Genomic DNA, 22,159 nt, shown 5'->3' with positions numbered 1-22,159 from the left:
GCAAATAAAGATCGACACATGCATTCCTAATATACACACACAAAACTTCCCTTTCTTAAAGAAAATCTTTAGATGTCAGTGAAATCAATGGAGCTACCTTGATTCACACCACCTGCTGAGCTGGTTCTTCATTTCCATTATGGCACTACACGTACTCTTCTGACGATGAACCTATGATGAATTTGTACACAGCACCAGTGTCACGGCATGTAAATGTCCCTTTTGCTTCCTTCCCACCTCTCCCAGCCACTGCTGCCACTGCCACTAAGCAACAAAGGACCTTAGAAGGCTGGAAGAGGTGAGATGGCACCTATATAGCGCAGGGAGCACTGGAGAGATGTTTGCATGACACATGAAGATGTCTTATCACTTATGGACTAAAGCACAAGCAAGAAATCTGCACTGTGTTTAACCATAAGGGGAAGAAGAATAATTTCCTGAGGACACTAATTTCCTTGCATATTTGGGAATTAAGACTTTATTGATGAAAGTGTTAGATCTTTAAAAAAAAATCATTTTTAGATAACCTTTTAAAAATCAGCTAAAACCAAAACCTCTTCTGAAGAAGGTGTGGGAGAAGGAACGATGAGAGATAGTTAATTACTGTCTTGCCAGGAGGAACTATGTTACAGAAGATAAGTGAAACTTTTATCCTGTGAAGGGGAAGATAATAGATTGAATATCACAGTGGGAGAAAATAAGAATTCATGCTGGAGCAGGAAATTGCAGTGGCCTTACAATTATTAGTGCTGGATTACAGTATAAGCTGGTTGACGAAATAGATTTTACTAGTGGTAAGTAATAAATCTCACGATAATGAAAACATGGGATTCTGAAGATCATCATTAACCATACGATAGCTTTACATGACAGAATCACTGTGTACTTCTGAATGTGAAAATCAGCCACATAAATCTACTATCTGATTTCCACTTTAAAAAGCCCTATAAATGCAAATATACTGGAGGCATATATTGGCATTTATAACACTTCAGTCAAGGTTATATTGACATTGCTGTTCCCCAGCTTTATATGCCAAGACACACATCTCAGTAGCACTTGAAAGCTTGCAGGTTTTGCACAGTATGCACTCTAAGACTCATTCACCTTCATTCAGCAAACCTCTGACCTTGCAGCAAATAGTTTCTGTCTCTCTCACTAAGCACCCAACATAAATGGCTAAGTCTGTTCTCACTTAACACACACATATTTACTTTTACAGTGCTGAGCCAGATGGTGAGATCATTTCCCTTACCTGGTTGCAAACATCGCTCTCAAGGATGAGAAGGTTGCTGCATCTTCCTTCAAAGCCTTTAATTCATTCCGTAGTTTGGTCATGGTTTCAGTCACCATTGCTTTTTCATTTTCGTATTTATTCTTCAAATTGGCTAGTGCCACTTCAGCTGTCTGAAAATACAAACATCAATATATGCTTATGAGACACATATCTGATAACAGCTAAGATGCCATGTTTGATTTTACTTTCGATTTCCTTCTTCATTCACGCAGTAAAAGAAGTTAGACCTGAGCTTCACGGCACTGCACCCTTTAATGCTTTCTTTTAAGTTGTACTCCATGACACTAGGAAAAGGAGAAAGCAGTTTAAAGGACAAAGCCAATTTCAACGCACTGGCAACAACTCAACACCTTAAACATCTCTGCAGAACTGTTCGGCTGTATGTTGAGGACTCAGGCAAGTGAGTAAGTTACTACAGCTTAAGGAGCTGCTACCATGTTGTTTGAGCTGCAATAAACGACGAGGTGCATCCCTCAACCATGTTGCAGACAGGACACATGGCATGTGAGACGGGCCTCTGTAGCCAAGGTGCAAACGAATGTGTTTCACCTGCCAGCTGAAGCTTTCCTTGGGTGAGGTGACTGCCAGCACCTGACAGCTTGCTTTTATGTCTGAGCACTGGCAATGCCTACTGTTGTGCAAATCAGTATTGTTTTGGCAGTTTTAACCACTACTACAAAAAAGGCACAAAAAAAGCGTAAATTACAATTTTCACTTAACAGGAAAGCAAGGCTTTGTAGTCACCCTATTCCTTCATGTTTTCTGCTCCCTCTTTTCTTTTTTCAGTTTCATCCACTAAATTTAAAGCCCTACTGCTTTTAATAGTTACACTCATCTTATTTTTGAACCTTTTACTTTAGCTATGAAGTTTAATACAATTTTGAAGTTATTCAAAAACCATAATTTTATAGAGGCTTTATACCTACTGCTGCTATGAGACATTTAAAATTATTGCCATTGAATGAGATTCAGAAAAAAATATTTCCTTTTACATGTGCTCTGAGAGGGTTATGATTGTTTTATCACTTCCTTTAGTACATAATAATTTGCAGCATTTCACATAGGTAATCAATTTCCGCTGTTGATCTTGCGGGTTCTTGAGCCATCACCAGGGGAGAGAAGTATAGAAGAACATTAGTTTAAAGCAACCAGCAAGGGGACATGACAAAAGATGGTAATGGCTAAACAGTTGGAAACCTAAATTAAACTCAGTTTTCTGAAACTCAATACGTTTCCCACTAGCAATGTCTCTTAACAAAAGGACACATTAGCATCTCCTGCTACTATACAACTCTATTCATTTGTGTCTGGGGAAATGGCAGCATTAATTTTTATTTTAATTGTACACTCACTAATAATGCTTTCCTCTACTTTCACACTAGTTCACACTGAGAGAAGAGAGTTTTAAAAATTACTAGTAACTACCTGTCATTTTAAATAGATGGGGTTTTCCATGCCAAATTTTAAATCACCAGCAATACATGTTAAAAAAATCAACCACTTCGGGATACATTCAAATAAATGTAGCTTTTCTCAACCCTGCTCACATATGCTTTGGTATAATGTAGGATGGTAGACAGCATCCTACGCCTTGGCAGGATAAAGCAAAAGTCATCAGCTTTCTATCTGTTTTCAGCTATAAGCAAAAACGTACACTCATAAATTAACACAGAGAAGAAGGATTAACTATGTTTAACAAAACTACTTGTTTGAAGGGACATCTAGGAAATAGTGCATCAGAAGACAAATTCCTATTTAACAGGTATGATTAAATCAGATTTATTTAAGAATTTTCAGGTCACTGGTGAGGTAGAAGCAATTTGTGAGAGGACAGGTAGCCTCTACAGCTCAAACTGAGTTCTGCTTTGCCCCTAAGGAAGGAATTCAGATGTCTTTGCTTTGTAGGAGAAATACAGCTCCATGTGCCTTAACCTATCATACCTCATTATCGAAGATGGAATTAATGTAAAGATTTTCCTTTGTTGAGACTTTAAAAAAATATTGTTAAATTGTTTCATCAGTGGGATTATATATTCCATGTAAACCCAGTAATTTACACATCACTGAAACTGTGTGCAACGATCAGACAGATCATTGTGATCCCTACGTGTTAGTCTGGATGTCACAGGGCAAGTTAAATGGACATGTAACACTACAGGATGAAAAATAACTTAGAAATATAATTTACTTGATGAATAAAGGTAATGGAGGAAGGACTGTCTCAAATCTTCAAACTTTTTTTTTTTTTTTTGTGGCAGAAGAGGCAGAAAACTCACTTGAACCACCCTGAAGCCAGCATGTGTGACAGGGAGCAAGGCTGAGGGAAGAAGGGAATCTTGGACTCCGTCTTTCAGAGGTACCTGTGAGTCTGGTCACCTCAGCTGTACTGCTAGACTGTGTCAAGAGAAACAGGGACAAAACAAACTGAAGCCATAGCTTCATGTTACTCTTCCTCTGGCACTAGCTCTAGTCTAAATTATTTCTATTTGTTCCCCCCCTCAGTCAGTCTCCAAAATTGTACCAATTGAGCCATGTATGTGTGGTTGTGCCTGGAACCAGTTCTGTGGAATAGTCCAGATTTTATCTAGATTTTTTTTTTTTTAATCTAGTAATAAGACCTGCGGTGACCTGTGCATTAAAAGAGTACTCTGTAAGGAAAGATGGGGTGAATAAAAGTCTGCATCTCCAAGTAGTGGGTGCCAGAAGGAAGCAGATACCCAGGACCTGCCTTTCGTTTTAACAGCTGTTTCTGAAACATTTGGTTTTAAGCTGTAGTTAACTACAAAACTGTATCAGAGAAACTTCGCTCCACATAAAAACGCAAACTCTGAGCAACACACATGGAAATGAAGAGCACAATAAAAAGATGAAAACACAGAAAAACATGTGAATACTTTTCAGTGAAGTAAATAATGCAATAAAACAGGAGAGGGACCGATGACACTCCCGACGGAGGATCAGTCATGCAGAGGAACTGGGCAAACGCACTACCCAGCCACTCAGCAAGCTGCCTGGAGAGACGCACATTAATCACTCACAGAGCATCTAGCATTTGCTGTGCAGAGCACATCACCTGGAGCTGACAGCAAGGCCAGAAGGGAGCAGAGAGCTCCAACACCTGGACTCCTGCAGAGTGTGAAACACTACCCAGAAAGAGAGAGCTAAGGCACACCGAACTCAGTATCTCTGACAGAGGTCAGCCTCCCTGTCCCCAAAACCCAGCCATGGAGCTGCACAGGCTGAGGTGGGCACATACCCAAGATCCAGGACAACAGGCACTGCAAGAACTAATGACGTCCTTTTCATCCCCCTCCTTATCCTTACCAAAGAAACGTTTGCTCAAATCCAGCTGCCTAAAGGTTGCCACCTCAATCCTGAAATCCATGAACAGATCTCATTTTCTCTATGTATTCATATTCTAAGATGACTTCATATCCCATTTCGTTTACATTAGCAGTGTGAGAAGCAAACCAAGTAAAAAAAAATTGTTGCTGGAACAGTATCAAGTCCTACAAGTGGTATGTACTTTATTTTTTCACACAAGAAAGCAGAACAGTAGCCTGTTACTTCCGTGCAGAAATTGTATGTTATACTAGATCTTTCCACCCAGCCACACTTTCCCAGTAGAAATTTTACTGTATTATGTCTATAGAATATCAGGGCATCTGTTTATAGATAAGTTACTGTATGTCTAGAGTTACCGAGTTATTTTTTTCTGAAGGACTTTTATGGGTGTTTCCATTATGAGCGCAAGTGACACCATAGTTATTGCCAATACAGATGTGAAGGTCTTGCTGACTCAACTCGTTCCCATCAAACCATTTACCTACAAGACCAACCAATTGTTTTTCAACTAGAACTTCAGGATATTAAATTCCTCTCATAGGCAGCTTTGCTTTCTGTATGTCATTAGAAATCAATATCAAAACCATTATTGAACTGATCCTGAAAGTTATTATATCACTAATTTGACATTACTTTACAATTTATGCTACTTATTAATGCTAATGCTACTTGGGTTTGCTCCACAAAACTGGTGCTGACACAGTAATTATGGCTACAAATAAATGGATACGTAAATCAAGACAAGGTAAGCAAGCAAGCTAGCAAGATATACTTGCCTTGCTATCCTGAGCAATTGATTTAACAATTCATTTCCCCAGGCTTCTTAGAGCAAATCTTGATCTCTTTTTTGTGTTATAGAGTTTTGTGTAGTCTGTTTGCAGCTCAGCCTAACAGTAAAATGCTTATTTGAAAATATTGCTAAAGAAAATACAGCTAGAATAAAAGGAAGTATCATCGGATATTGCCAAACACTTTAAACTAGGCAACAACTTGTCAGGCCTAAACAGAAATTTATTGCTGTTAAGGATTTAAAAGGTGCAGCTGCACTGCTGGAGTGCCAGGCCCACTGCAACAGAAGGGAGCAGGAACAGAGACTCCTTCAGGGCTGTCCTGCGGTCTGCTAAGTCACAGAACTGCAGAATACGAGGTTGGAAGGGACCTCAAGGATCATCCAGTTCAACCTTTCTGGGCAAAGGCATGGTCTAGACAAAATGGCCCAGCGCCCTATCCAGCCAAATCCTAAAAGTGTCCAATGTTGCGGAATCCACCACCTCCGGGGGGAGATCATTCTGAGTCACTGTGAAGAGAAGCGAACACGATTCAAGCCTGCAGACAGAAACCCCATTTGCTTTTTTTCTCTTCCCGTGAGCCGTTTGCCCCTGTGTGCCTGGATGACAGCGGATGTCAGCGCACCGCGATGAAGGAAGTGTATTGCCAGGAAAACTCTAAAATTCTCGTTGGGAGCTGATGTTGCAATACTCCTCGTGGTCACTAGATAGCACCCGTGCTTCCCCGGTTAAGGTTGTGACTTCACTACTGAAACACATCCCGAAATACCAGACCCAGGGGACTGATGCTGCTGCTCATCCCCCCTGGATCTGAACAGCGAGAAGCTTTAGGAAGGTCAGGTCTTGCCATTTTTGCAATGTCTTTGGTTGTGCTCATCTTGCTTTCCCATATTACTCCAACCAAAAAAGCCTCACCTAAAGTATCTCCGTTTGCAGTGCTAACAAATACTGCTGTTTTGTAATAGTGTTGCTACCAAGCATGACAAGACGTGATGTGGCCCCTCTGGAGGCTGAGGACAGGCCAGGGCATCCAGCCCCCCACCAGCTGCAGGCTCCCCTCTTGCAGGGGCTTGCCACAGCTTGCCCCTGCTACCTTGGGCATCAGCAGCGTCTTGTTGCACAACATAAGGGGTGAAAAGACATTATTTTGTATTAATGACAGCTTCATTAGGGCCTGGTGAATGTTTTTAAGAAATCAAAATTCTAGCTCTTGTGGTTCTGGTGCACATGTGAAAAACTGAACCAGATGTCCTCTATAGGCTTACCTAAACTGAAACCCACATGGGAAAAATATCCCCAGCCTCTGGCTGCTTAAAAATTTGCTAATTTGGAGGGGAAGAACACAAGGGTGGGAATCTTGACTGACGTTTTTTGAACATGAGATGTGCTTTAGGTCCTGGCATGCACCCATTACTTGAGGCTGGCAGTACTGCCAGCGCATAATAAAACTCACACACTGCCCCCCTGCCCCCGTAACTTCAAATTCCTCCTTCCCTTTTAACATTATTATGTCTCTTAACTCGAAAGGTCGAGGATGTTGATATTTGGTTTGCATAAACAGTATTGCAAGGTTGCATACCCAGTTGCACAGTTACCGATATCTATGCTGCTATCCCATAAATAAACGTTTAATTAAAAGCACCTCCTGACTCAGCAAATCTATCTTTTCCATTTCAGTGAGCGCACTTTAAGATCATGCTTTATTTCTGACAGCAATAAAAGAGCAAGACTGAGCTAGATTCTCTGGTAGTATCAAGAAATAAATGATACCTCTATGCTAATGGAAAATATCTTTAATTTGGAATCTAAACCCATATGCCTCAATTACATTGTAATTACAATTTAATTACATGGAAAATCCACATATAATTGCTCAGAGATGCTATTGCTTAGGTAGAGATGGTATTTAATTACTTGAATTAATATTTAACATGTGTTGTATTGGAGGGGGGGGAAATGCTATAAAAGACTCAACTTATAGTGAAATATTGCTGCAATTTAAAAATCCCCAGTACTCTAGAAATGCAGTTACAGATCTAACAATCAATTAAACTTGAAACTGTAACTTCAGGCTATCTGACTCTCGGGAATTTTAACACTGAAATCCCATCACTGTCATCAGCTAATAGTATCCTAAGGTGTTATCCAGGATTCGTGCCCCCATGTGGCGATCACTGCGCTGTTTTCAGATGAGAAAAATCCCAGGCAATCTGGAATGATGATTCTGTTGCAGCAGCCCCTTGCATTCAGATTTGATTCTGGGCATAAGGAGATGTAGTGAACTAAATAAAATTATTTGCATGCTTAAATTGAACTCTAAGTGTTTGCAAACCTCGAATCTAATAGATACAAAGGGCTTAGAAGGATATACTATGCAAAAAAAAAAAACAAAACCAAAGCCAGTACTCTTGCAAAACACACGATTACATGGTCCTCTTTTGGCATGATATAAAATGCAGTAATTCTCAGCTTATTTGCATTGGTGAAACATCAAAAATAAAGTGGTTTGATGAATATTTTTTTAAGCTGTGAAAAATCTTCAAAATAATAATTTGAAATACTTTATTCTCTTAAAATATAACTTTACAACAAATCATTCTCAAAAAATTGCAGTTACTGTTTCAGTCATTTTTATCATGTAGTGAAGTTGTCCTTTTTCTTAAAAAGATAAAACCCTGATTTTTTTTCTTAAAGGAATAAAAACATGACAATAGCAGGCGAAATTATTTCTGAGTAAAAAGAAAAATCATTAAAAAAATTCCAACCACCTGTAATGAAAATAACTCAGCACTTCACCTTCTGTGTTATCAAAGAAATGCCCAGGCTCTCTATGGTCCAAAGCTCCTGGTCACACTCTTTTATCAGCCATTCTCTTCCTGAGGTGCACTTTACCTTTTGTGGCATTTATTTTTAATCCCCTTAAATTTGCTGGGGGACATTCAAGTTTTGCAGCCCGTAAAGTGTTGCCAAGAGCCAAGAAGAACATGAGTTGTTCGCACTATCTGTTCCACTACATCCCACCAGCAGGGCCACATGCAGCTGCTGAGGTGCTGACCCAGGTGGTCTCACACAGAATCACAGCATGGTCGGGGTTGGAAGCGACCTCTGGAGATCATCTAGTCCAACCCCCCAGCTGAAGCAGGTTCACCTACAGCAGGTTGCACAGGATCTCGTCCAGGTGGGGTTTTAATATCTCCAGAGAAGAAGACTGCACAACTTCCCTGGGCAGCCTGTTCCAGTGCTCTGTCACCCTCAGAGTAAAGACGCTTTTCCTTACATTCAGGTGGAATTTCATGTGTTCCAGTGTCCATTGCCTCCTGTCCTGTCGCTGGGCACCACTGAAAAGAGCCTGGCATCCCCTACGCTTGCCCTCCCCACTGCTCCAGCAGTACCTGCCCTGGCCAGGAGTCAGTGCACACCTGAGAGCTTCTCCATGCACAGTCTGTTTTGTTTTCCAGTGTTGGCAATCTTACCATTTTGCAATAATACTAGCAACATGCCTGTGCATCAGGCAGGGTGGCAGCTGATCCCTCCCTGCCCCTCTGCTTTTCTCTTGCTCCACAGGAAAGGCTCTTCTGCCTGTGCCCTTGCTGAATGGTGGGTGCTGAGAAAAGCAGAGCTAAAGAGCTTAAAGACTAGGCGGTGAGGGAGGGAAGAAAGGTCTGCCCTCACCATGATTGAGTGAGAGGCTAAATAACCTGTGAGTAAAATCTCTCCTCTGAAATACTCCTGGGAAAGCTTGTAAGTGACCTCTATAAATAACAGACCTTCCTGACTGACTGCTTTATTAGTATCTTACCTGCTTGTTGGCTTTCAGCACTGCTCGCAAGGTTGCGATCTGCTCCCGCTTTGTACTCAGGAGTGATTTCAGTTTCAGTATCTCTTCCATTAAGGCCTCCTTGTCTTTATCAATCATGGGTGCCAGCTCCCGAGCTGCAGCACGCTGGCGCGACAGCTGCAGCGACCGATCGACAGCCTTCTGCAAGTGCTTGATTTGGTCCCTTATTATGGCATTGAGGTTGTAGATGTTCATCGGCTCTTTGCGGATGTCACTGGTATCGGAGACAGGGGAGGAAGGAGGGGCTGTGATGACAGGAGAAATACTAGGTGTTTTTGTTGGGCTCTGTTCCTTGCCAGGCTCTGTGGCCTCTTTTGTCACCTGCTCAGTCGGGGTTCTGGCTTCTACAGGTGATGCCACCCCCCTTCTGGCAAGCCGTGGAGAAAGGAGACCTCGAGGGTCATCCGGTCCTTTCAGGCTCCCGCTGCGGGTGACTCTGCTTTGCCTGTAATAGTCCAACATGACCCTGTTTGGTGTCTCATTGTTGCACAGGCAGACATGATGGTAGAGCTGAGCCAGCTCCTCACTAAAAGTCACTAGCTCGTCCTGGGCGGTGTTGAGGGTGTTATGGTTTTCATTTGCTATGCTTGTCATCCTTTGCAATTCCTTTTCCATGTGGACCATCTTTTCCTGGCTTTCCTTGGTTGACTTCTCCAGGCTTGTCACCTGCTCGTCGTATGTCTGGATTCTGCTCTCATACTTGGCCTTCTCTTCAGTGTAGTTTTCCACGTACTTATTATATTTCTCCTTTAAGGCTTTAATTTCTGCTTTAAGGTCTATCACCTCAGTAACAGCTACTTTGTATTTACATTCTAGGATCTCCAAGCCATTGATATCCACTTCATAGTCATGTGCCTCCTCACTGGGGTCTCGGCCCTTCTCACAGTCAAGATCAACTTTCAGCTCCTTGTTGCTCTGCAGCCCCCTCATGGCATTGACGTGCTCTGTGAGCCTGTGGACTCGCTCATGTTGCTCAGTCAGGGCTCCCTTGGTGTGCTCCAGCTGTGTCTGAGACTCCTGCAGGTTGGCCAGGAGAATGGCCTTCTCTCTCTCCACCTGCAACAGAGTCAAAGTAAGAAACCCGGGATCTCGTCCTCCCCATGCTGAACACCAAACTCTGCAGTGACATTCATCTCTTCCACTCCCCCACTCTGTATACACAACTTGAGGGCTTCCAAGAGATTTTAGCCATATACACCTGAACCATAAAATTAAGTCTGAGAGATGTGTGTAACTCTCAGAGGGTTATGAAGTCCCAGCCTCTGTTACAATTGCAATATCACTAGGTCACAATTTTACACATTGCCCACTGAAGAATTACTTAGTGCCCAAGCACTAGTCAGCTAGGGTGATGACGCAGGATTTATTATGACATATGTTCCCCGAACATATGAACTGCATCACTGTCAATGATAAGCCATTCCACTTGTACATACACATCTCTCAACAGACTTTGAATTTACATTTCCCACGAATAGCTCTACCAAGCCTTCACAATATTTATTTATGTCTTTTGACTGTTGCAAACTTTCATTAAGGCTTGATTACTGAATGCAAATACAGTAAACAAATGTCTGTGTACATTTCCACAGATTAGATTAAATAACTCACTGTGTGGGAATGTAACACAGATCAGGAGACTGAGCACACGCAACTCCCAGGACTCTCCATCCCCAGCACTTAACTGAAAGCAAAATCTACGCTTTTAAGGACAAGGCAGAAAAAGCAGGATTTGTGGTACAATGAACAAACCACTGGTTCTGACCTAGTAAGTTCGTTTCTGAATATCCATGGAGAAATGTGGATGTTGAACAGCAGAAGAGGTCATGGAGAAGGACTCTAGAAGTTTCAATGCACAGCATTTTAAAGGTGTGAACAAGAAAAACTTGAAGTTTGATCTGCTGAGGTATTTGCTACTTGTGTTAACACCCCTGAAAGACTCACATTTCAAGTTTTAAGTGTAATGCTTCAACTTTTCTTTCTATGCCTTTCTACTTTACTGAGTTGTGAACTGGGAAGCAGAGGAATGCACAAGGAGTTGGGATCCTTCTTCCTTCCATGGTTTTTGCGATGGGATCCTGAGCCTACCAGATTTACTGCTCCTTCTCTCCCACGGCTGCACTATCTCAGCCCTGTGTTTACACATGCCGTGAAAACGGCATGCTCCACGTTCCCTTTATGAGCGTCTGAATTACTAATTCAGAGAATTCAAAGCTGTCAGTTCTGAAAAATCCTTTAAAAAAACCTTTCCTTCCCTATCAGTATTCCCCTAGGCAGTATTTGGAAGACAGTCAAATCAGCCACCACGAATCTTACTGAAGGAAAAGAAAAGACCGAGAGGGAATTAATGCCATCTCACAAAATGTTCCGAGCAGTGCTTCAGACTCCTATTTTCTCATAACGAGGCTTTTGAACAGTGGCTGTTGCTTAGAAGTATTAAGGCACTAAAGCATATGATGATTCCCTGGTTTTACAGACAGGCTTTCAAAACATGGCCTCTATGAGAACCTGCAATCAACTGCAGGCAAAAGCTGTAAGAATAAAAATAGAAACCATGTTAAAATCATCTAGAAAAAAAAAAATCAGCCTAGTTTTCTTGTGTACAGGTGACTGATGGCTTAAGAATCAAAAGAACAGGGCCAAACTTCATCACTGTTTTGTGATCAGGAAGAGTCTGTCTCCTTACCTATAGGGCACTCCATTTGAGGCACTACATGGTCTGTGCAGAAGAGGACAGACAAGTACCATGAGTATACTGGTACCTTTCTCCATTTGACATTGTTCCCTGTTGCTGCCTCAGTCTGCCAGCCATCCCCACTACCACTCACCCCCCATGTCAGCCCACTCGTGTTGAGAAAATCCAAAACAGGGCTACCTTCCCCTTTGCCAGGGGCATCTTCTTAAAAGGTGACCACCCTCCACAGATTTCTCAGTTGTTTTTTTTTTCTCAGAATTGGGATCTTTATGATCATTTCTTTGCTGAACATAAATAGGTTCTGGAAATAAATCTTTCTCACAAATAGAAAGGATCGTTCCCAGAGTAAACATGCAACTTTGAAAATCCATATACCAACATGGACAGTAGGTAAAATGAAATACGTAGATCTACTAAATTTTACTCATTCTCTTCTGGTATTTATGGATTAAGCTAATCCACTTCTGTTTAAACTTATAAATACATGCTCCAAGAGAAAAAAAAAAAAACAAAGCTCCAACTCAGCCCTGAGCACAACTTCTACATATTAATAACTCTGCTGTTTCCAAGTATGATAATTCTATTTCTTGTTCTAGACAATACTATACTCTTATTTCCATCCACAGCAAACTTTTGAGAATTGCACTTATTTTTCAGTCCAGTTGGCGGGTTGGGGTTTTTTTTGACGTTGAAATTAATAGCTGCATTAAGGATCTTTATCATCTTAAAACAAAAATAAAAGCGATTTAAAAGTAGCTGTATCTATTCTGCAATGCATCCTTCCCTTCGAAGATTTCAGTTCCAGGAGATTTCCTTCCCAATTTGCTCTATAGTTCGCAATTATGCAAACCAATTTTACCATTGTTATTTAACCCCCCCTTTTTTAAATAATATCAGAATATCAGTGAACAATTCCTAGTGGAGACTGCAACAAATTAACAGGAAAACTCATCTTGAGAACCCTGAATCTCAGCTGTATCATGTTTGTCAGAAAGTACCAGGCAGCTAGAGAAGAGTGTCAGAAAATGCCTGTATGACTATATTTTTCTTCTTTTTTTTTTTTTAAGAAAACTTAATCTAAGTTATCGAAATACAATGTTGGCCTCAGGAATAGGGAAAGCATCACCATGGAAGGAAGAGAGGAATCCTAGGCTTTAAAGATGAGATACATAATTCTTTCCACTGGACAACAAACATGGAGGAAGAGCAGAAAGCCTTGAGCTTTCCCCAGAAAATCTCAGAATACGAGAATTTTCAGCAAGGCATTTGCTACCTAGTGGATTTAAAAGATGGAAAGGGAACAATTACAATCAAATCTCTCCTAGCGACCAGACAGATCATGGAGCAGCAGCATCCTAAAGCTGCAGAAGGAATTATTACCTGTCATACTAACTGAAAGCTTCTTTTGAGATTGTGGAGTGAAAAAAATTGCCACACACATAGAAAATGGCAAATCTGAAGTTTGCTCCTCTCTAAAAAGGAGCTTGCTATCCTATAGACATAAAAACAATTCCCAAGAGAGGGTCAGTTCCTTCAGCAACTCCTTCAGCAACAGCCTCTTGAGAGAAAACAAGAGGAACACATACCAAATATTGAGATATGGCTGTATGAACACTACACGGCAAAGACCTTGTAGAGGAGAAAAACAATTCAATTTTGCTGAAGGATTTCCTTTTGTCAGCTTGAACCTAATCAAGTTTCCAGTTAGGACTAGTCTTTCTTTTCAAACCGTAAACCTTTTAACAGGATTAGAATGCCAAGCAATGGTGGCGACTATCAGGGTGAGGATGCTGGGGCCCAGCAATGGAAAGTGTTGTGATGGAAAAATGGTTAAATTTATTTTCTAGGGTTCTAAGTGATTCCTAGAAGGCTAGTGATTGTCAGAAGGCTGCCTCTTTATTTAAGAGGTGTCAAATAAATAAGCATTTAAGTCAGAGATGTTAGAAACAGTTTCAATAACTTTCAAGAAGTTTGCTGATTCATCAGGCTCAATATTTAATTTAATAAAATCAAGAAAAAACATACCCAAAACAATCTTGTTTTTTCATTTCCAAACAGCTTTCACTCCCAATTTATATCGCATAAACTTCATTGTAAATTATGGTTGAAAATGCTTATGCTGTATTTTAAAATGTGAACATGTCAAAGGATTTCTTCTGAAGCTGTGTATTTTAATTTTGAAGATTCTATTTCTGAATGAAATCAAAAGCTGCATATAATATATATGTACATATATACAAAAATGTATATGTACATACACCTACATATTTTAATATATGCATATGCATATATACACAAAATAAACACATTGTTTATATTTCAAAACTGGAAAAGTTGACAGAATTTTTCACATAAATAAAATTCTAAATTTCAAGCTTTGTCACTTAAATTATGTATGTCTTGGATCAAAGTTATTTGTGCAAAGCACTAGATGTCATCAGTGTTTGCCATGTCACAGCTCAGATCAAAACTTCCCATAGTGAGTTTGGCAATGAAGTAAATAAAACAATAAACTCTTCAACAAATATAGGACAGACCACATAGGGATTTATTATTCTCTACCAAGCACTGAAAATTGGGTTTGCTCTACTTTACTTCCAAATCACCTTTTACATTTTAAGCATTAAAGGATTTACAGTTACCCTCTTTAGAAAAGGCACTTTTGGAAGCCTGCAGCTAGAAAATGCTGGATGTTTCCTTGATGGTGCCAAAACCTTTCAAGATCTTGTGGCAGAGAAGATGCTCAACAGCTTGGGCAGTGGGACTGTTGCTCTGTGTGGCACTTACCCCTGCTAAGATGATGTCAGCATCGGGCCTGGAAGCTTGAGTTTTTATCTGGCTTGCTTCCCAGGCTCCTATTCTGGTTATGCCTGGGCTGGGCTTGGATGAATAGAGAACAAATGCTCTCTCTATGGCCCCCAAGGCACCCCCTGCAGCCTGCGCATCCGCTGGGACTGCCAGCGTGGACAAGGGCACTCTGTGACATCTCACACGCCACATGCTCTCCAAGCGCACAGTTACTAAGAGGAGCGCTCCTCTCTTTTTGTTCTCTCTTGATGGTTTGCCAAATCTTGTTCAAACTGAGTTTAATGACAGAAATTCCCTCTGACTTGAAAGGGAGCATAATCAAGTCTGTCTGTATTTTAGTGAGGGTTTTTTCCAGATAGCTTTGGTCATACTGAAGAGTACTTTATTCCACTTGCAATCTTAGGGACATTTCCCATCAGCAAACCAGGAAAAAGGAATCTAGCCATCTGCAACCACAGCAACTAAGTCCCTTCCTCATCTTCCTGCTAACCACTTGCTCAGATCATATTGACCTTTCACAGACAGATACTCTGTTTTCTAGTGGTATTTCTAGCAAAATCTGGATATGAAGAAAGTAGAAGCCTGAGAATAAGATGTATGCTGTGAAGAACATTACTGTGGGAAATCACTGCAAAAGCCATCACTAGGGTCCATAGGATGTGTGTCTAAACACCTCAGAAGATTAAATTCAGCTCTTACCTGCATGAGTTGCTGCTTCAGTTTCTGTATTTCTGATATGTTGAGCTCACTGAAGAGGTCAGAGACAGGATGCAGAGATTCTCCTTTCCTACCCGTGGCAGTTCGGTAGTCACCATTGAGTTTCACAAGAGGCCCGTGGATATGTCCGTTCATTTTGTCATCATTGTTCGGCTCGCCTCCATCCTCTGCAAACTTCAATCCATCTACTGATATATTAATATGGTTATTATACATACTATCATTGAGGTTGATATATTGGGAGAGTTCCTTCCTCAGATTGTTCTTTTGCTCCCTTTCATTTTTTAAAGTTTCCAGGGCTTCCTCCAGCTGATGCTCAGCAATCTCCTTCAGCCGGATGGCATCTTCTAGCTGGCTATTAAGCAACACTGTCTCCTCCTCAAAGCGTTTAATCTCATGCTTTAAGCCTTCATATTCAACCTGAATTAGACAAGACAGAGAACATTCATAATACTAAAACTTGAGTCATGAAAACCTGCCATTTATCAGCCTTATTGAAAAAGGTGTTACAGAAACTCCAGTTTGAAATACCAGACATTGCCTGCAGCTGCAAAGAACTAACCGCACAGAAAATGCAAATGGAGCTCACTCTGTCAAATGCTCCACTGCTCACTTTTTCAGCATGTGAAAGTGAAGAGATGTAACACCTTTTTCCAAGTAACTAATGAGGATTAACTATGTATTTCATGGAAAGAAGGCTGTTTAGCAGCAAATGTCCTGGTTACCACAGATTTATTAAAAATTGCCATAAACAACGTTCTTTTATTACAGTATGTATAGATCTCAGGTTAATACAGTCTGATTTATTAGTTGCAGGTATTCTGAAGATGTCTTCATATCTAAATTCTTACCAGTAGTAAAGTCACTCAGGCACAGATACTCTCAAGTACCTTGGTGTCCTAGTAGTTTTCAAAAATATGGACGGAAGGTACAAAAATGGTAGATGAGACTCAACTCTCTTCTCTGTGTCATACAAGACTCTCCATTATTCAAGAAGCATTTCATTTTAAAATAGCAAACTATTCATACAATCAGTTTAAACTCCAAGTTGCCCCAAATCGTTAGAGATTTGTAAACTACCAGACAAATGTAGTAAACAGCTCGTTCAGCCACTGGGTCCTTGAACTGCATGTAGGAATGACATTTTGGGGCACTTGGCAACCTCTTGCTCCGACAGCGCCGCCTGAAGTGTGTCCCAATGACCTACTGCAGCCTCGCCAGGCTTGGAGGGACTCGTTGGTCTTTCTTCTTCTCAGAGGGCAGGCTCCCCGCCCCACAACGAGGTGCAGTATTTTATCAAGGTATTTATGGGAATTGTGGGCTAAGGAAAACAACGGCTTCTTCTCTCTTCTTTAAAGGCAGCTCCTGCATTTATGCAGTCCTCTCTATCACACCTAACAAGAGGTAAAGCCCAGGAGAACCCATCCTAGCTCAAAACCAGTTGCTCAGGAATATCTAGGAGGTGCAGCAGAACCTCACTGCAGAATGCCTTCCCTTGCTGGCCCTCCTCATCTTCCTTTTCACTGTTGGAAAATCCCACAGTAATGAAAAGGAAGAGCTTTGTTTGTAAAAGTCTGTGTCCATGCTTGACCAACTCTCCTGGTGATCATGCTTTGATTTTTTAATTTAATTCTAATTATGTTAATCATTTACCTTTTCCTTTCTAAATGCAAAAAATTAGCAGCATTAAGTGACATAATTTAATAGCTTGGTGAAAGAGAAAAAGAAATACTGAATTTTCATGCTTCCACAAAACAAACTTTTTTGCAGTTGAGGTTTTTATAATTCAAATGCATTATTACACATTACTATCTGCAATTTCAAGGCATTGTCTAGAGTATATTTTTATTTGACATATATAGATATTTAAACAAATTATAACAAGGATCTGGTGAAAATAGAAATACCCACCATTCCTACTGGAGTAGAGTATTTATCAACCTGTCTAAAGTCTTGTACTCATAAACCTTTGGAAAGGCAAACCTGAAAACCAAAGCACTAATCTTCAAACCCAGGAAACGGAAACATATCAAACAAAGAAAGTTCGAAAATCATACTGGGAATTCTTAAATAGAAAAAGAAAATCCATTATATTTTCAAATCTACATTTAGGAACTTGTTATCTTCTCTGACTGAAGGGACAGGTCCATCTGAAAAATAACGAAATCCAACCAAGCTCCATTTATAACTTAAGGACATGAAAAACCCTTTTTCAGTTTTAAATCCATATGAACACCAGAGGTCTATATATCTATATGGTTACCATTTCGTAGATTGTTGCTTACAAAAGCAAGGAAAAAAAAACCAACCTAGATAATGGCAGTTTAGCACTACGTCTTGTAACATACAGTTTTGTAAATTAAAGTATTAAAGTATAAAATGCTCTTGAAATTTTATCTTGTAGATCAAAGTTTTTTTAGGGATCACAAGTGTATGGACATGTGATGCAAAACGACTGATTTCTAAAACCATTCAAAATGTGGAACGCTTTTTCTCTCCACAGACCTCTGGCATTCGTTTTCATTAAGAATGAAATATTATGACAAATATAAACATTTGCAAAGAAAATTTCTTCTGGGGGAAACAAGGACAGTCCATAAAGGGGTCTTTAATTTCCTGATAGTGCGAAAATGCCTCCTATGAGGTTGGTGAGGAAAAAATCCATGCCTCAAAGGGTGAATTTGCTGGCTTGGTAAATAACTCTGACAAAAAGATGATCTGCTATAAATTCAGTTTCAGCAGTGTGGAAGTCTAGGTATCTTCATAAATAAGGAAACGATGTACCTGTTTCTATTTCTTGCATATGCCCTGTGGCACAGCTCTGTTGTTTTAAATGTTTCAATTGTGTTTGTGCTAGACCAGTAAAATAGAAGTAAAAGATAGTTGAAATAGTATGGCATATTCCTGCAGGAATAAGGCAGTTTTGTTACCAGGCTGCCATTAGAAACTGTGACAGTCTTGGCTATTTGTTAAAAGCCCTAACTGAGACAGGCCGTAGGCTAGGACATAAACCAGGAGTGCAACACAGTGCTGGTACCGTCTGTTAGCACTTAAAGAAATGGTGTTACGGGAGTGCCATGTTATGCTGGTCTGGGCAGTGTCTAAAAGGCACAAAGTGTTGCATCATCCAACTTGGATACTTAAATATGTATCACAGCAAGTAAACTCTTCTGATGTGAGAACAAAGCTCTTTTGTTCAATTTAAAGGACAACTGAGTTCTTGATTGCTTCCTCAGCGGTATATTTAAGCAGCAAAGGAAGCTGTGCTTTTTTAAGGGGGAGAGAACAGACCCCACGACTGCTTGCATCTGCATGCACTGGCGCTGTCATTTATGGTGGTTCTTCAGGGTACAATCAGCACTGCACTGTGAATTACAGTGTATTGGTTTGCCATCACAAACTAGGAACATCTGACATCCCTTCACTTATTTTTGAAGATTGCCAAACTTGTGGGTTAGCACGGCTGAGAAGAGAGCAACACCAGTACGGGAAAACCGGAGGAGCAGAAAAAAAAAGGAGACCAGGGAGAAGATTATTTCCTCTTTTCTCCACTTCAGAAGAGAAAAGGGTGTGCAGGAAACAAACTGAGAGGAATGCCTCTGGGCATTGAGTTCAGTGTGCAGAGAGGGAGGAGAGGAAAAGCGGGAAGCAAAAAGATGCAATTCTATTTTAATAATTACTGTGTTATTCCAAAGTTCTGCAACAAAATATTCCACCAGGATTTTCCTAAAACTGAGGTAAATATGTCAAAAACTGCCAAGAACACTGTTTCAGAGTAAGTGATTAGCAAAAACCCAAATGAAAAAAAAAAACCCATACAAAGAAACTTCTGTCAAAGTGCTCTGCAGGATCACATTACGGAAATTTGAGAAAATGGTGTCATTTTTCAACACAGTGCCTAGAATCCTTTGATGCTTACTTGGTTCTGTTTCAGTGTGGACACCAATTTCTGTAAAGTGATATTTTCTTCTTCAAGCTCAGTGTAGTCCTGTAGGAGTCTCGCCTCTCGAAACTTGTATTCTCGAATTTCATCTTTCATTCGTATCCTCTGCAGTTCCACCATTTCATTATTCTGATGAGAGAAAGTGCAAGTACATTACCATTCATGGCACTTTAATGATGAACATTGCCTTTAGAAAAGGCCAAACAAAAAACTAATCCTCAAATAGAAATGATTTCACAGTGCAAATCAAAACAGCATCACCTTTTAATCTGAGGCCCAGCGGTAATTTCAAGTGTGTTCTGGCAATGCAGAAACAAGATCATCTGATAAGGAAGCTTGATTAAAATGGTTTCAAGATTCAATGCTTATTGAAATGGAAAACCTGGCAAGGCTTTATCATCTCATTAGTTTTGTTGCTCTATGATACAGTTGGATTTAAATGAAATTACCACCTGTTTGCCACCGAAGGATGCTTTCTGCATCCATACAGAAAAGCAATGAGTAACAGCATCTGTTCTGTAAAGACATCTGTTACTGAGCAAGGTGCAGTCACGTGTTTGTATCTGCAGGCAGGCACTAGAGAGGCACACAGGTAGATGAGAGGGACCTGCCAGGCAGGTGGCTGTAAAGCACTCGTCAAAAACATGACGAATGCATTGCTGTGCTGAGCAAGGATTACACCCTGCAAGTCTGAGAACACACAAGCTCACCACTTTATTTTTCCCATTAGCATCTACGGTTCCCAAACAGCCTTATGAGAGAGGTCACGAGGGATCAGTTTCACCAAAAATTTCTTCCATTGGATTCCAGCTCTGAGTTTGATATCAAGGCTCAGATTAGTCTAGAAAGACTCTGCTGACATAACCCTGATGTAAAATGCACTAGGGGAAGATGGAGTTAACACACAGCTGGAAGAGAACAGTGAACAACACATATGTAGGAGCAACCTCTCCTCTACTTTGAGGAGAAGCCTGCATTTTCCTGATTAATAGGAACAGGTGTAAATGGTCCTATCACCTTCTTGCCTGCAGGAGGGACCTGAGCACTGCCACAGCAGCTGGTGGAGGGAAGCACTACTGTAACCCTAATGATGGGGCAGAGCCCCCTTGCTGCTGGGGTGTCAGAAAGAGCACACCTGGAAGGCAGTAATGAGTTTCTGTAGAAGATTCCAGTGTGGAGAGAGGATAATCACTGGCCTATTAGCTACCTGGAAAAGTCAAATGTTTAAAAAATCATTAAAGCAGAAATTGTAGTCAGTGAGCTCTGAATAGATCAATCTGTACAACTCACCCTCTGGTACGTAAAAGATAAAACCCCATGTTCTGAATTGAGGATAAACAGGACTTTGCTTAGCACCAAGGTTAAATAAACAATTATAAACCCTTGAAAAATAATATTGCAAAGCAGGAAAAAATATGTTGATGCAAAGTAACAAAATCACTTATTAAAATGAAGCCTTTTTGTTGAAGAAAAACAAAAATCATCACCTTCCCCCCTCCTGGCAGCTAATCAAGAAGAAATAAGGCTCCTACATGATTTCTTATCTGAAGGTACGACTTTGGTTTGAAAGATACCTGGCAGCAGAAGAGTCACAGAGCACTAGATAAAAGCAACTCCCTGAAAATATTCCCGCATCCATCACTGCCTAATAAAACTCCGAGTAAACGGGAAGAATGGCACCGCAGATGATTTCACAAGGTGAAGGCATTTTATACCTCAGGCCTGCCTTTATATGTTTGGTTTCTGTCAGCATGTTCTCAGCTGTGGCAGTTATTGCTGCTTGCTAGGTGTGGGTATATGTGCAAGTCTGAGGCAGCACATAGACACCACCAAATGCACGACTCTGCTGTGTCAAGTGTAATTAAGCTACTCTGCAACTCTCCTGGTGTTTGGAAGGATGATCAGCCCAGGGAATGAATAGCAACGGTCTGTCATCCATCCAATGCACAGCCACACTGCTGGTTGAAAGGAAGGCCTCTCGGAAAAGGGAGGAACAAAAAAGGTGGCCGGAGATGGAGGACCTGAGCAAAGATTTTTTTTATTGAATCCTGATGTATTCTTTCCCTAAAAGAGTACAAGGCACACTACTTTGAAAAAGCCTCTCACATTAACTCTGTAAGGTCAGGGTAGTCCTTTGGCTTTCCTATTACTGCAAATGGCAAAAAAACCCCGTGAGCTATCATTTTGCTGGAGTGCACCACCATTTCTTTAAGAAGACAGAAACCACATTCCTTTGCCACTTGTAACTGCTCCTACATAATCTCAGAGGTATAAACAGAAGCATTTATAGCACTTCTCCTCCCCCTCTTACACACGCAGAAACTATCTCTGCAGAGCAACCTCTACTCCTCATTACTCATTGCATTTGGTCAAGGAAGAAACAGTATGAAAAGGGAAGACTTGCCAGCCGGAGCATCCTGTCTGCCACGCCTGCTGCAGCGCTGCCTGCCATGCTTCCCATGACCAGGGCCAAGGCCCCCGCTGGAAGCAATCCTACTGCTCTGCCACAGGGGCAAAACAAACACAGCACATTAGAGAACATGGTATCACCTTTCCAAAGGAAGGTAAAATGTGCATTTTGTCACTGTGAACACTGTGGCTTTATTTCCCATGCTCCCAGATCCCTCCTATTTGAAAACATCTGCATGATGCTGGCAAACATCCAGCTGCTAAGCGCTCCAGTGCTTTCACTGCTTCCTATGAAAGGTGATGCTGCGACGTTACAAGG

The 22,159-nt window shown here is 40.8% G+C and overlaps 1 protein-coding gene across 5 annotated transcripts in view; it reads right to left on the bottom strand.

The window, feature by feature from the left end:
- BICD1 (BICD cargo adaptor 1) overlaps positions 1 to 22,159 on the bottom strand; it is a 180,177-nt gene that overhangs the window by 27,496 nt on the left and 130,522 nt on the right. For all 5 annotated transcript variants that reach the window (XM_086467579.1, XM_086467568.1, XM_086467598.1 and 2 more), the window contains exons 3-6: positions 19,408 to 19,560; positions 15,471 to 15,908; positions 9,230 to 10,324; positions 1,256 to 1,407 (exon numbers count right to left, since the gene is read on the bottom strand). In XM_086467579.1, coding sequence (XP_086323705.1) covers positions 1,256 to 1,407; positions 9,230 to 10,324; positions 15,471 to 15,908; positions 19,408 to 19,560 — 1,838 coding nt within the window. The remainder of the gene's footprint in view (positions 1 to 1,255; positions 1,408 to 9,229; positions 10,325 to 15,470; positions 15,909 to 19,407; positions 19,561 to 22,159) is intronic.

This window comes from Leptosomus discolor, chromosome 1 (genome assembly GCF_034619465.1).
Source record: "Leptosomus discolor isolate bLepDis1 chromosome 1, bLepDis1.hap2, whole genome shotgun sequence".
NCBI lineage: Eukaryota > Metazoa > Chordata > Aves > Leptosomiformes > Leptosomidae > Leptosomus > Leptosomus discolor.
Note: the sequence above shows the minus strand (reverse complement) of the source record. Positions and strands in the feature narration are given on the sequence as shown.